The 16,466-nt window shown below is 39.9% G+C and overlaps 1 protein-coding gene across 2 annotated transcripts in view; it reads left to right on the forward strand.

Moving 5' to 3' along the window:
- The window catches only part of SLC24A3 (solute carrier family 24 member 3), a 410,823-nt gene that overhangs the window by 268,335 nt on the left and 126,022 nt on the right, over positions 1–16,466 (forward strand). For both annotated transcript variants that reach the window (XM_040429686.1, XM_040429687.1), the window contains exon 4: positions 15,338–15,412. In XM_040429686.1, coding sequence (XP_040285620.1) covers positions 15,338–15,412 — 75 coding nt within the window. The remainder of the gene's footprint in view (positions 1–15,337; positions 15,413–16,466) is intronic.

The following is a 16,466-nucleotide window of genomic DNA, read 5'->3' on the forward strand; positions in this document are numbered from 1 at the left end:
TATAGTAATAATGCCCACTGTGCCCCCTTCACTGTAATAATGCCCACTGTGCCCCCTTCACAGTAATAATGCCCTTTGTGCCCCCTTCACAGTAATAATGCCCACTGTGCCCCCTTCATTGTAGTAATGCCCTCTGGCTCTGTGCCCCCTCCATAGTAGAAATGCCCATTGTGCCCCCTTCACATTAGTAATGCCCTCTGTGCCCCCTCCATAGTAGTAATGCCCTCTGCGCCCTCAGCTGTTTGATGAGAGGGCAGGCTCATATGAGAGCTGCTTTCTTTGTCCTGTTCACCTGCTCACCGTAGCATTTGCAGTGATGAGCAGGTAAATAGAGCAGAGAAGGCAGCACTCATACAAAAAAAAAAAACGGACAACCCCTTTAAAGACATACTTGGAAAACATTACATACAGCGCTACAGAACATACAGGACAATACAGCACCACATACCTCTGACATCCAGTGACTTCTCTTCTCTGATGTAGATATTGGGCCAGATTTATCATGACTCTGACAGCTCACTCCACTTTCACATATGGCTAAAGTCAGTTTTAGCCAAGTCAGATTTATGATCGGCCCTTTAAGACTGTAATAAATGTGGTTTGACGGTAGCAGTTTATCCGTTAGTAAGCAGCTTTACAAAAGTCGCACATCTTTACGAAAAAGTCGCACGTTTTTATGAAAAAGTCGCATGTTCTATTAAAAAGTCTCATAAGATAAGCATGGTCCTCACTGGAGTGAAATTGGGACTTTTTTGCGACTTTTTTGCGACTTTTTTAAATAGTCCCAATAGTAAATCTGTCTAGAGATTCATTTACATAAGAAAACACGCCCACTTTCAGAAAACTGGCGAGCATAGTGCAGAGCAGAAAAAAGTCGCAAATTTGTGCGCAGTTTTTAGCGTTTGGGACTTTTTTGGGACTTTTTCACTCCATTATTCTGACCTGAGCTAATGATAAATCTGGCCCATTCTCTTTCCTCTTCTTCTCCTGTTAGATCAGACCACCATATGTCAACTTTTTTATTTTAAAGGTATTTCAAAAATATATACTGTGGAGTTACATCACTCCAAATGAATAAATGAAAACATTTCTTTACATTTTTGAAAAATAATATGGATATATCCATATCAAAAGAAATAACAAAACATGACAAACATGGAAAGAGTAGGGAAGGAGGGAGGGAGGGGGAAAAGGAAAGGAAAGGAAAGAACAGGAAAAGGAAAAATACAGGTTACCAGTCAAGATAACATTTTAGTGAAACTTTTGGAAAATGGTCTATGTATAGACCTCTTGGTACATTAACTCAACTTTGACAGATAATCAATTAAACACAATCATTTAACATCAAACTTGTTCTTTCTGGTGTCAGATATGCAGTCCATTTTTCCCAAATGTCCTCAAATCTTTGCCTGTTATGAGCTAAAGTCCACCTCATTTTCTCAAAGCTCTGTATTTTCTTGACCTCCAGAAACCATTCCTTTAGCGTTGGGGGTTCTTTCTGCAGCCACTTCCTTGGTATTAATATCTTGGCCGCATTGAGGAAAAGCATACATAACTCTGACTTAATACCAGCATGACATACATCAAACCAATTAAACAGAATCAGATGTAGAGAGAAGGTCGTTTTAGTTTTGAAAACCTCATTAACAATTTTATTTATCTTTTCCCAAAATGGAACAATTAAAGGACATTTGTACCAAATATGAGCGTATGTCCCTATCTCTCCTCCACATCTCCAACAGCAATCTGAAATCTCAGGATTTATTCTATGTAACAAGGCCGGTGTTTTATACCACCGTGACGTTAATTTGTATTGCATCTCTTGATACAAATAGCATCTTGAGATTGAGTGAGCATTCTTCAGTATGTGGCTTGTTTGTGTCGCGTTAAATGGAGAGTTCAGGTCCTTGCTCCAGTTCTCCAAGTAAGTTAAAGGTTTAATCAAATCAGTTATTAGTTTATAACATTTAGATATCAGATAAACCGTGGAAGAGCGACTGCGGAGGAGAGATGAGACCACAGTCTCTTTAGCTGGGGCAACATGATCAGGGTGAATCTTATTTAGAAGATCCGAAAATTTTTGGTATTGAGCAGTAGGGATGCTAATCTGACTAAAGATGAGTTTTAATTTGTTTAAGGGCAAGGTTTTCCCATTTTCATAAAAGTTTTTAATAGGAGTCTCTCCTAATAGTTTATTACTTTTGAATATTTTGTGCCATACATGCCAAGTATTGGGGACGAGACTTATGAGTGGTGTATCTAGGCTTTTGTTAGAGAGAAAGTTCAGGGTTTTGTTGATTGCATGCCATCTTTTGAGGGAAAATTTTGTTAATGGATTTTTGATCCTTCTCAGGTTTTGAGTATAGTTAGTTGTCTTCCATAACATAGAGAATAGGCTAATCTCCGAAAAATCAGTTTCTATATCAACCCACAGTTTTTTGGCTGGGGAAACACCCCACTCCAGTAATCTTGTTATCAGTGTAGCCTTATAGTATCCTTCTATGTCCGGAAGTCCAACACCTCCTTCCTTTTTACTTTTTGTCATAGTGTAATATGGTAACCTATTGTGTTTGTTTTGCCACACAAACTTCAAGAGGAGATGCTTAATCTCTGCACAAGTTCGAGCTAATAGTACTCTTTCAGAATCATTTAATATATATAATGGGACAAGACAGGGTTGCCCCCTATCCCCCCTTCTTTTTGTTTTGTCTCTTGAACCCTTTCTATCTAGGATTAGAGATAATCGGAATATTAAGGGACTGTCGACCAAATCAGGCAATCATAAAATAGCTGCTTTTGCAGATGATACCCTCTTCGTCTTAACAGACCCCCTGAATTCTCTTCCGGAGCTTATCAAAGAATTTGAGGCCTTTAACAAAGCCTCAGATTTTAAAATAAACTTAAACAAATCAGAAATATTTAATGTCTCACTAGATAGCAGTACCTGGGACAGGATAAAAAGTCTAAGTGATCTTAAACCGGCCCCTCACTCCTTTAAATACCTGGGAGTAAATATATGTTTAGACCAATCAGACTTATATAAATTTAACCACGTACCCCTGCTTAAAAATATTGAAAAACAACTGAAGGACTGGGAAGCGTTATTCCTCTCATGGTTTGGGAAAGTCAACATTATAAAAATGATGATCTTGCCTAAAATCTTGTATTTATTCCAGACCCTTCCAATTGAGGTTCCTAAAGATCAGACCACCATAGTGACTTCTTTCAGCCGCGCCTCGTCTCTGCAGACTTTAACAAACAGACATCTTTCTTTCCTACTTTTCCCTCATCCTCCCACCTTCTCAACACCCCATCCTGCCACCCCCAATACTGTGTCCACTGTGTTTCTTGCAGAAACAATCCCCCTGAAAATACTGGTACCACACAGAATTTGCGTCAGTACTAAAAGTAATAAAAAAAACACCTTTCTTTCAGATCAGACCCCATATAAAACCCTAAATGAGATCCCCCAATCTGAGACCAAACCCCCTTTAGACCTCTATGTCAGACCCCATATAAGACCCCAGTTTTAAACCTCAGATCAGACCCCCATTAGACCTCCATGTAAGACCCCAACCCAATATCAGACCTCAGATAAGACCCCCGTATAAGACCCCATTAGACCTCCAGACGCACATATCAGACCTAAGACCAGGCCCCCATATCAGACCTCTATTAGACCTCCAGACCCCATATCTGACCCCCATTAGACCTCCAGACCTCCAATCAGACCCGCATTAGACCTCCAGATGCCCCAGTCAGACCCCCAGACCCCCATTAGGCCTCTAGACCCCCAGTCAGACCTATTTAGTCTTACATTTACATTCTCTTACGTTTAGACAGTATTAGTAAATCTGCCACACTGTGTCTGCAGGGTATGATACCGTACGTGCTGGAAAAGCTCCCACTTCATATGTTGAACGGACTCCTTGTCCCTCATTATACCATCAGAGGCCAAATGAGTACCTGTTGGGGTTTCCATCTTTTACTGCATGGAATAGCTCAACTGACTTTGTTTCTCTATACAGCAGGGGTGCACAACCCACAGACCTTAGAGCCAAGGTTTGTGGTTCCCGTCTTGCAGGACAGAAGCACAACTGATCGTGTGGCCAGCTGTGTTTCTGCCGGGAGCGCCGCACGGAACTGGATTACAGCTCTTGCTCCTGCACTGTAGCAGGAGCAGGTCAGGTCCCAGTCTATCAGTGACAGCCAGGGATTGGAAGAGAAGACAGAAGCGGTTTATTACTGCTTCTGCCTTCTCCTCAGACAAATTATGTGGCAAAAATATATAATAAAAATAAGTTAAATAAAAAAAATTTGAAAACACGATTAAATAAAAAATATAAAATACAAATAAAAGAAAAATAAAGGAAAAATTTAAAAAAGACATCTTGGGGAACATATTATGTGGCAAAAAGATATATAAAAAAAATAATAAAAGAAAATTATTTAAAAAAAACTAAAATAAAAAAATAAAAGTGTCCTCTGTCCCCCAGTGATCTATTTATGACCTATTGGGGGTACATATTATGTGGCAAACATATATTTAAAAGAAATAAGTAATAAAACTATTATAACAAAAAAATAATAAAATAATTTTTTTTATAAAATACAAATAAAAACCCAAATAAAAAGCAAATAGTGGAAAATAAAGAAAAGTGTCAGTGTCCTCCAAAGGTCTATTTGAAGCAGAAATATATAAAAAAATAAGTAAAAAATAAATAAATAAATAAATAAAATACATAAAAGAAAAAAACACCTACGGACATCCAAAACCATTACCATTATTGCCCTATTCATGTGAAACTATACATATTATAAAACAAAATGACCAAAATAGGGAACTAATTATAATAATCTGCATATTTAAAGAATATGGAGCTATATTTTTTTTTATTACTTTTTAAAAATGTTTTGTACAGTTTCCCCCAAATAAAACTAAAAAAATATATTATAAAGCCCTATGTGTCACATATGAAATGTTGCAAAAACTATTTTGGTGGTCCAACAAAAAAGATACTGTTTAAACAATTTGCGCTAAATAAAAAAAAATTGTCTGGTCAGTAAGGCCTTTTCAGGCCTGGCCATTAGGGGGTTAACTAATAGACACTCTCCCCGCTAGTAGGGGAAAGTGCTTACTGGTTACTGCAGCGCACCTATAACTGGGGAGGCAGGAGGTAATAACCAGGGAGCGCCATCCTCTGCAGTGTAGAAACGCGCTAATTTATGAATAGGTTGCAGAATGGAAGGAAATGTTGGGGTTTTCTGGTAAAAAAAAGATTTTTTTAAAAGTTCCTGCAGAATGGCCCCTGAAATAGAACATTTCCATAATTTCCAGCTCCACGCCGCCCCCACTGTTTCAATCGTTCGATCCCTGAGCTGTTTACACCTGGCAGCGCATGGACATGGTCACAAGTACCGCTGCAGCAAATGACTGGCTTCAGTGGTGACATACTGCTTGTGGCCACATCAACACTGAAGCCAATCATTGGCTGGAGCAGTGCATGTGACTATCCCCACAGCCAGCCACATGTACCGGAAGATGGAGAGAAGGGGGAAGCACGGAGGACTGGAGCGGCAGGGAGCAGGTAAGTCTGTTTCAGGGGCTATGCTGCAGAAACTCTTTAAAAAATACTTTTTACTGGAAAATCCCTTTAAGCCACTATTACACTGCACAATATTTGGGCCAATTACTGGGAATATGTGTTCATAGGAACGCTCATTCTTGATATCTGGCCTGCATAATCGCACCGCTGATTGTCCGATAACACTAAAAGGGAAAGTTTAGTTTTTGATATACGAGCAATCACTCATTTGTCGGCTGATTTTCAAACTTTATTAGGATAAAAGATGTACAATGATCGTTTGCACATCTCACTGTGTAATCTGGAATGGGCTACCGATAATGAGGGAACTGTGGGAGGAATAATTGTGGTAGCGATAACTCCTCCCCATTTACTTTGCATCAACCTGTGTAATAGGCCGATGCAAGTGAGTGCCGTTAAACCTTTTTTTTTGTGGCCCCTTGAGCTAGATCAATGTGGCAATGCGGCCCTCAGACCAAAAAAGGTTGTGTGCCCCTGCTATACAGAGACATCTAGTAAAAAACATTACCATGTGGCATACTTTATGTAACATGGGCACCTATGGGTCACAGATGCCACAGTGCATCAAGAATGTGTTAAACAAATGTACCAAGGTTTCTGTTGGGAAGAGTATGAAAGTAGCCCAAGATATAAGCATATCTTACAACAATCCTCCTGTATGAATGAGTAGGAAACGGGCATTGGGATGTCATAGAAGAGGTCTCCGACTCAGAACCTCCCTTTGTGAGCCACCCCCACTTATTAGTTGAGTTTTTAATACTTTTGGGAAAATTTTATCTGCACTGTGAATGGTTACTGATCAGGTGATCCACATCAACCAATTAGCCTAAGTTCACATCTGCATCGGAGGCTCCTTTCGTGCCTCCATCGCAGATGCTGGCCAAAACGCTGAACAAAAAAGTCCTGCATGCAGGGTTATTTTGCAAACAGAGAGAACTCTCGAACAGAAATTGATCAGACACGATTGTAGTCAGTGGGGTCTGTTCAACACAGTTTAGTTCCATCATGTACCAGCTCTGGCATTTCCATTATTTTTGTTGTTCGGTGCCTATAACAGAGCAGAAGAATGGAAGTTAATTGCACTGGTGTAAACCTAGCCTTACAAGCTTGCAGTACTTTTCAGCTATTGTAGACACTGGCCTACTGGCATGTGATCAGTGCCCTGGACATCCTCAAAATCCCTTACTGCACAAGTCACCTGACTGGGACTCCCCATCAGCTGCTATTGCCACCAGTAAGGTTTTTTTTCCCACTTCCAGCAGTACACAATGAAATAAATGATCCATCCATGTATTGCGTAGATACATGCTCCATAGGAAGAATAACTTTTTATAGTGGTGCACTGCTTTGACTAATGATCATTGGTTTCTCCTCTACTACTGTCACGAGGGTGTCACGACCTATCGCTGACCCTGTTGTGCCTGGGGTCAGAAGGTTGCAGCTGGTGGCTACGCGCTCGGTTTCTTAAGGGATTGCTCCATGACCTAATAGAATGGATTCCGGTCAAGGTTTTCCTGCTTAGGTTTGCAATCCTTTTTGTCCCATTTAGGAATCTGTAGCTTTTCCTTTCAGCTGTTCTCTGTCAGCCACTCCCAGCTACTATATATTCTCCCTTTCTGCTTCCCTTGTTGCCAGATATAGACCTTCTTTTCAGATCTTCTATACTGACCTCAGGTGGACAACTGTTGCTGTGGAGCCATTGAAACTGGAGCAGTTGGTTCTCCGGATCACTCCTGTTGTTGTCTCCCTTCGGGGATTGTTTGTGGTGTTTGTGTTGTTTGTTCTTTCCCTGTTGTTACCCTAGGTGTCAGTGGTGAGGACTAGTGATCCCACCGCCCTACTCACTACCTAGGGCTTATTTCAGGGTAAGCCAGGGACAAGGCACAAGATCGGCCTACGGGTTAGCAGCCCGTCTAGGGACGTCAGGGCAGCTAGGTGCCAGTGCCAGGTGAGCTAGGGGTCACCACTCCCCAAATATCCAGGGCCCAAGCCACAGATACTTGGCCTTGCAATGCCTGTGGCGGCCCACTCTGGCAACAGCTCATCTGACATTTGCCAAAATTGTACACTAATATACCTAGAAATATGTGTGACATTCCGGTTGAAAAACAGCTACAAACAAGAGGATGTCACATTAAATTCCATCCGAACGGCTCCATTACAATCATAAAATTATTGCCACTACATTGGAAAAGATAAAGGGGGAAATTTATCAATAAAGGCGTAATTTGCACCGAAAAAAAAATAACTACAAATCAAAAGTGGTGATTTGTTTCACCTCATATATCAAAAGGCGCACACCACTTTTAAAATGTGACTTTTTTAAATATAAACTTGATTATTCGCCTATTTCTCTTGATTTGCAACAACGCCAATAGCACGAGAATGCATCTTTTTTAAACAGAAATGCGTCATTTTAGCCACCCCTGCCAGACCGCGCTTGAGACTTTTGAAACATATTTGTGACTTTTTCAAGCATATTTGCTACATTTCCATTGGTAAATTGCGACTTTTGTCTCAGACTCGGGAAGTTTTTGTTATTGTTTTTTTTTCTGAATGTCAAGTTACTGACAAAACCCTGTTGTTTGGCTCATTTCTATTAGATAAAAATAAATACGTCCTGTTTTAATACTTACCTATCACTTGTTCCCACGACAAATTGGTTTTCTTTTCATAAATGCGAGTTTTTGACAAAAAGTCGCATCTTTCTGACATAAATGTGACTTTTTACACAAAACACCACCACATAAGCTGGCTTAAGTGTCCACAAAAATTTGAGCCATTTCTGGTGATAAGAGGATGGTAAATGAGACCTAATATGCGCTAATTTGACATTTATAACTCATTTCTGGCGCGATGCATTCTTTATGGTGAAAATTCTGGAGAAAACAGTTGATATATTTGGCACAAATCAAAACGCCATTCTTTTTGGCGCATTTTACGCCATAATTCTGGTGCAACATCCTTAGAAAATGTCCCCCATATAGTTTAAAGTATTTAAAAAAAAAAGAACAAGATGGTGGTAATGCCAAGGAGCACTGCACCATTTATATCATTCAGTCAGAGAGAAGTGTAATAAGCTTTCCCTTTTATTATGCAGAGGCCGGATGTTTTACCAAAAAATATTTGATGATTTATAAGATCCCCAACTTCATACGCAACATTTGAATTCACACAGTGAAGATGACATATTCAGATTAGTAATGTCCCAATACCTCATTAAATGACACATGGATTAAGAAGTGCAGTGAAAATATACCTACCTGCTTTTAATTTTCATGAATTTTGCTTGCTCCTTGGCTTTTTTTTGGGCTCAGCTCTATTAGCGTAGAGCTGTGAATTGTAGTGATGAGCGGCAGGGGTCATATTCGAATTTGCAATATTTAGCGAATATTTCGTAGAATATTCGTCGAATATTTGTGAATTTGAATATTCATTAGGAGTAGTGTTGATTGCGAATTTTTGTGATGTGAATTTTCGTAATGAGAATTTTCGTGATGCGAATTTTCGTAATAAGAATCAATGAGATCGTGAAAACTCAGATCCGATGGTATATTCTAACCCCCAGGCGTTCCCATGGTGATGGGGACGGTTGTCGGGAAAGAGTATGCCAAAGTGGAACAACTGTACAGATTTTAAAAAAAAAAGACGAATATTCTAGAAAACAAATATATTCGTTTTTTAGAATATTCGTAATATTCAAAAACAAGAATATATAGCAATATAGCAAATATTCGAGAAAAAACGAATATAGAGCAATTTAGCTAATATAGTGCTATAATCTTTGTCTAATAGTTGTAATTTTTTTCTCATCTGAAGTTCAGATTGGAAAGAAATTACAACTATTAAAAAAAAAACATTATAGCACTACAGCATATTAGCTAAATTGTTCTACATTCGTTTTTTTCTTCGAATATTCGCTATATTGCTATATATTCTTGTTTTAGAATATTACGAATATTTGAAAAACGAATATAGCACTATATCGAATATATTAGTTTTTTCGAATATTCGTATTTTTTTCCATCTGAAGTCATGATTCCTCCCTGCTTAAGTTACTTAAGCAGGAAGGAATCATGACTTCAGATGGAAAAAAAGACGAATATTCTAAAAAACGAATATATTCGATTATAGTGCTATATTCGTTTTTCAAATATTCGGAATATTATAAAACAAGAATATATAGCAATATATCGAATATTCGGAAAAAAAACAAATGTAGAACAATTTAGCTAATATAGTGCTATAATGTGTTTTTTTTTAATAGTTGTAATTTTTTTCCAATCTGAACTTCAGATGAGAAAAAAATTACAACTATTAGACAAAGAATATTATAGAACTATATTAGCTAAATTGCTCTATATTAGTATATTCGCTATATTGCTATATGTTCTTGTTTTTGAATATTACGAATATAAAAAAAACCTAATATATTTGTTTTTTAGAATATTCATAATTATTTTTTTTTATCTGTACAGTTGTTCCACTTTGGCATACTCCTCCCCGACAAGAGTCCCCGTCACCATGGGAATGCCTAGGGGTTAGAATATACCATCAGGTCTGAGTTTTCACGATCTCATTGATTCGCATTCCGAAAATTCTCATTCCGAAAATTTTCATTACAAAAATTTGCATTACGAAAATTTGCAATCAACACTACTCCTAAAGTCAAAGATATTGCAGCCTTCTCATTGGCCCACAAGCTACAAGCAGGGAGGGTGCATGTGTACTGATTGAAAAAAAATCTCGAATATTCGAAATTACGAATATATATCACTATATTCGAAATATTTGCGAATTCTTGAAATGCCGATATTCGAGATAAAAATTCGCAATGCGAATATTCGTGATCAACACTAGTGATTTGTGACTTCAGGTTAGGTACGTGAGGTAGTCTGAGATATACCCTCTGTGTCATCATCGGTTTAGGCTGCTGCTCTCTCCCTGCAGCTCAGCTTCCTCAGATTGGCTGCGGCAAATAAAATTGCTCACCAGGAAGTCAGTGCATGGAGAGCAGGGGAAGAATGATTATAAAGTACTGATTACTAAGTCAACAGCGAGAAAAAAAATTATAGCTGCACATGAGCAATATAAAACACAGCTCCATTGTAGGCATATGTACTGTATATACCAGTGATGGTGAACCTCTTAGAGACCGAGTGCCCAAACTGCAACCCAAAACCCACTTATTTATCGCAAAGTGCCAACACGGCAATTTAACCTGAACACCAATATCATATATCTTCCATGTACTTTATCATTTAGCTATAATAACCTGCCTACATTCAATGTGCTGCCTGTGCTGTTCATAGCATGTCCTGCACTGATGAATGGCAGGAAAAGTCTAAGGCATATTGGTACACCATAGACTTTCTCCAGGGTGCGGGTGCCCACAGAGAGGGCTCTGAGTGCCGCCTCTGGCACCCGTGCCATAGGTTCGCCATCACATATACTATACCCGTCAATGTAGATTAAAGGGGTTTTCTGGGATTTTACTACAGATAACATATCCTCATGAGAGGTCATCAGTAGCTGATCCGTGGGGGTCCGACACCTCCGACCCCTGCCAATCAGCTGTTTGAGAAGGCATTGGCCCTCCTGTTCACTCCAGTGGGGCTGAGTGTGATACCAAACACAACCACTATACAATGTGCGGCGCTGTGCTTGGTGAGCACGGAGGGGTCAACGGTGCTCACAAGAGTGGCAGTGCCTTCTCAGGCAGCTGATCGGTCGGGGTCCCAGATGTCGGGCCGATCTGATACTAATGACCTATCCCGGAAAACCCCTTTAACACACAAGCTTGTCTCGCTTGCTTAGTTTAGCAATGTACAAAGCTTGTTACACTGTTGGGGTAACAGTTTTACAACTGTAGCCTATTGATGTTGGCTCAAGCTAGATCTTTATATTCATGTTTTATATCATTTCATTTTCTCAGGCAAAGCTATACTTATCGGTACCAACGTTTCTGTTGATTAAAATCGAGGCATATAAGCCCCACCCCCCTGGGAATGCCCCCACCCCCCTGGGAACGCCCCACCGCCACCCAGGAACACCCACTTATGGGCAGTGTTTACATTAGCCCCGGGACATCACAAATTTGCCGAGATTGTCTCTGAAAATCAGGGATAGTCCCAGCAAATTCGGTACAGTTGGCAACTATGCCATTTTTTTTTAAGCCAAATTTTATTTTGACCACCATGGCCATTCACTGCAGCAATAAATTCTTCAGTTGCTAGAAACTCTACAGTTTAAAGCTATCACCCACGATATAGCAGGGTCATTTGGACAACAGATAGAGGAAAAAATCATTTTCAGTGACAGTGGAAAACAATCTCTACTTCAGTCTTCCCAGAAGCAAGAAGTACAGAGTTCTGAGGTGACAAGTGCATGAATGGATGCTCTGTTCCTTTCTCTCTATCAGTGGTGGGTTAGAGAGCACACAAAGGTCCCAGCAGCATACTGTACTATAAAAAGATAAAGAAAATAAGGCCAAACGGCAGCACTGGATCATCAGAGATGGCCGATTTTCATTGTGCATTCTTTCACTCTAATCATTTTCATGACACCTAAGGACACAAGAACATTAAACAGTTCCCAGCACATGCGGAATTCATCCTCTTCATGCTCACAATGCCGAGTGAAAAGAGTATAAATCTTTCAGATTTTCTGGAGATTCTGAATACAATGGTCTCGGAGTATAAAGACTGTTGGGAACCTTTCATGCATGGACAATTGGTTGTTTTCACTGCAAAAACTTATCAAGAAAAAGCTTTTTTCTTTTTTTGTTACACTTCGTCAGTGTTACTAAAGTGAACTCAAAGTGGACTTCCTGGTAATAAACTAATAATTAATTTTTATCAATTGCCCGCAACATGCACCATAAAACAGAAGAGTCATACATACCTTCTCCATGTCACCCCGGTCCTTCACGCCGCCACTATTGTCTCCATCTTCCGGTCCCCAAGCTGGGCATGATCACATACACTGCTCCACCCAAAGCCTGGCTTCAGTGGTGGCATGCTGTTTGTGGCCACATCTGACCATACCTATGGCCAGCCAAAGGCCGGAAGATGGAGACAGCAGGGGCAGCAAGGAAGACCAAAGAGGCATGGAGCAAGTAAGAATGAATCCTCTGTTTCAGGGTAAATAAATATCTGAAAAACTACACTCCCTGGCTAAGGAGTGCTAGAATTCATATGGACCCACAGCAACATAAGATGGGAAACCCAAACATCTATTGTCAGGTAATTAAAACAGCAGCATCAATAGCAATAAATAAAAGTACTGTATGTATAATAGCACAACATGCCATAAAACCCACAGTGTAGTGCTAGATAGCAAAAAGTCACCAACTTGTTATTCCCCACAAAAAGGTACAATGTTCTTTCATCGGATTGCCCCCACCCCAACCTCAAGTGCTATGGTTGGTACGGTTATAGTTACGCCCCTGCTTAGTGTCTCTCCTTCCATCTTATGCTGCCCTCAGTATGGATAAGAAGACATGACAGACATGACAAAGGGAATCTGCCACTAGAAAATCCACAATGAATTTTAGGATTCAATCAGCCTAATGTAATGATGCCTTTTACTGAATGACAAAGGACTTTGAATCCATATATGCAAATGAGCAGTTAAGTGCACTGAGGGTGGGTCCTTCTCCTGCTTCCTCTACCAGCCCCTCCCTCTTCTGCTTGACAGGGCTAGGCAAGGTGACTATGTCAATTAAGAAAGAGAGGAAGGGGCTAACGGAGGAAGCAGGAGGAGCAAGAGTGCACAGAGTGGCTTGGGTCTGCCCTCAGTGCACTTCAAGTGATTGGGTGATTAATATTGATGTGGTCAGACTCAGCTGTTTGATTAGGCTACATCGCTAATCAAGTGATGTCACGTTCATTGGCCACATGGCCTAGGCACAGCTCTGTCCCATTCAAGTGAATGGGACGAGCTGCGATACCACGCACACCCGCTATCCAATTGATGTGCCTAGTAAGCTGCGTAGAGGCTATGGCACCTACCGAAAAGCTGCTGTCTCTTCAAACAGCTGATTACCAAGGGGGTGCTGGGTGTCGGACTCCCAGTGATCAGATATTGATGACCTATCCTGAGGATAAGTCATCAGTAGTGTTGAGCGAATCGAAGTACACGATTTTTTTATTTTTTTTGGGCAGTATTTCAGGATAAATTCAATTTGCCACTAAGCTGAATTTCCTTGTGTTTTGTGGTAGTGAATCGATTTAACCTAAAATATTGCAAAAAAAACAAACAAAACATACTTATCTGCTCCATTTGCTCGTGACGGCAGTCGGCACGTCGCGAGCAAATGGAGCAGGTAAGTATGATTTTTTTTTTCCATTGCTATCAGATGCTGCGATCATGTATGAAAGTGGCATCTGAGGGGTACACTGACGGGGGCAGCACCGCTCCCTGTCTTTGCACCCACTACTTACAAAGAAAGGTATTTTGTGACAAAGTAATTTGTCACAAAGCGTTTTTTTTTTTGTAAAATTCAGTGAGGCAGCCAAATCAAATTTTCAAATGGTTGGCTCATCTCTAATCATCAGTATTAAACACTCGGACAATCCCTTTAACTGCTCATTTGCATATGGATTCAAAATCCTTTTTCTCCAGAAGGAAGCAGCAGATCTTAAAGTGAACGGTATCATTACATTCATCTGAACTGGTCCTACAAGGCATTGCGCTTGGTATAACAGTGAATTTCCTAGTGGCAGGCTCCCGTTAAGCATGGCAGCTATATTTTAAGAGACCCAGTAGAGGATATTGAGAAAAAGGTCTTAGGTGTACATGTAAATGTGAAAAAAGAACAAAACATTTTTTATATCTTACTTCTGAGACATGACCAATTGAGTTTACAGGCCCAAATCTTGAAGACGGATTCTGATGATTTCCTGTTATGCTTTCTGTCATGGTCATTGTGTGGTTCCAGTTCACCAGAAACATTGATGAGTCTGTATACACAATTGGCCCTATGTAAATCTACATTCACAATTCTGCAGATATACGGCTGTATTTCAGCTGCACAAGATCCCATGATAATCTGTGGAGTCCGGCGGTGAATGGCAGTATCTAGCAATGCGCATCTGGATCTGCCATATCTGGTTACGAGAGTTGTGAGTGTAGCCTAAGCTAGATAGATAAGTAGATGCTGTATTAGGTGAGGTTCTCCGAGATTGTAAAAAATTTGGGAATGTCATAAAATAGCAAAAGAACCAATACTTACTTGTTAAATTCTCTTACTTCTTTGGTAGTCTCCACTGGTCTTTTGTTCAGTAGCGTTATTCCCATCCCTTTCTGTTTCTGGCAATTTTGGCTTGCAGAATGAAATTTTTGTCAGACAGAATAACATGGTAGACTGTTCTAATTCTTTAAAAAATACCAGAGAGGGATGGAAAACCGACCAAACGGAGTCCAAAGATGAATCCAATGGACTCCATTTAACCCATCAAAGTCAATGTACCCGTCATGGTATACGTCTAAATACCATTTTCAAGGAAAGTGCTCCAGAGGGCTTAAATGCAGGCTTACTGTGTTAGTAAAATCAAGCTATCTACAGAACAACCTACAGTAATTGTTTATAGATTGATGATAAATCCCTTCTCTCTAACCAATAAATTCTGTATGACATGAATTGTGTAAGTATTGACAGATTTAGACTATGTATCAACATGTCTACTATGTCTGAATTTATATCTGTTTTTATTTTATTATTCCCACAGGCGATGTACATGTTTTATGCTCTTGCAATTGTCTGTGATGACTTCTTTGTCCCTTCGTTGGAGAAAATTTGTGAAGTAAGTATGAATTGTTACTTACTGGAGATTGAATCATAAAGGAAATAGTCCGTCTGAAAGCTACTTAGATGTTTGGGCCAGTAATGTATGGTCAGGGGTGCACCACCAATGAGGTGAGGTGAGAAGGTTGCCTCAGGCAGCACCAGGTAGGGGCAAGAGGGGGACAACAGAAGGGGGATTATCTGTTTCTGCAGTATTGTGTTGGGAAGCACAGTGGGCACAGTATGTGGCGCTGCATTACCCTGTATGTTTTGTAGCTCTGTATGTAATGTTTTCCAAGTATGTCTTCAACAGTAGGGCTCCATAGTTTTCATAGTTCCCATGCACCACAATGGTAACTACTGAAAAATGGGGCGCTTAAGCACTCTGCTATTTCCCAATCGGCTGATGGTCAGGGCTTAATGTCACCTTAGTAACGGTGAGATGAGACAACTCCTATAAGACCATGTGAAACAAAATACATAGCAAATGCATCACGATGAAATTTCTAGTTTAGTACTGATTCTTTGTCTTATTTTTTTTCTACATTATGAACCTTGTCCGAATTTTACATTATCACAAAAAAAGTCACACAAAAAATAATAATAGTTTAAAACTGGCCTTCGTTTTATAAAAGACAACTAGGATTTATGTTCTGATGAGGCTGGAGCTACTTGTTCAATGGTGCCTAATGAAAGGCATGTTGTTCTACTTCCGCAGACCAGCAAGCAATAGATTTTAGGACAAGGTAGTTGAAAGATTCTTGGGTGGACTTCCTACAGAGCTATCTACAGTATGTTTCAAATAGTCTCTTAGTTATAGTAAACCAGTTTTTTTTAAATTTAAACCAGTGTTGTCATGTGTCTGTTTTGATGCATATACTGTACAACACTTGCCTATTCTGCCAGTTTGTCTCCCAGCATATCAGATAAGTGTCCCGTCTAGTCAGGAGTCTGGTGAGCTGGAGCGGTCAGTCACAGAGATCAGAGTTGTAGAAGACATGTTCTGTTAGTGATGCTTGTCAGTGTACCGTTGCAAGAAAAAAGTTAAGTGAACCTTTTGGAAGTAGAGTACC

The sequence above is a fragment of the Bufo bufo genome, chromosome 4 (genome assembly GCF_905171765.1).
Source record: "Bufo bufo chromosome 4, aBufBuf1.1, whole genome shotgun sequence".
Classification (NCBI taxonomy): domain Eukaryota; kingdom Metazoa; phylum Chordata; class Amphibia; order Anura; family Bufonidae; genus Bufo; species Bufo bufo.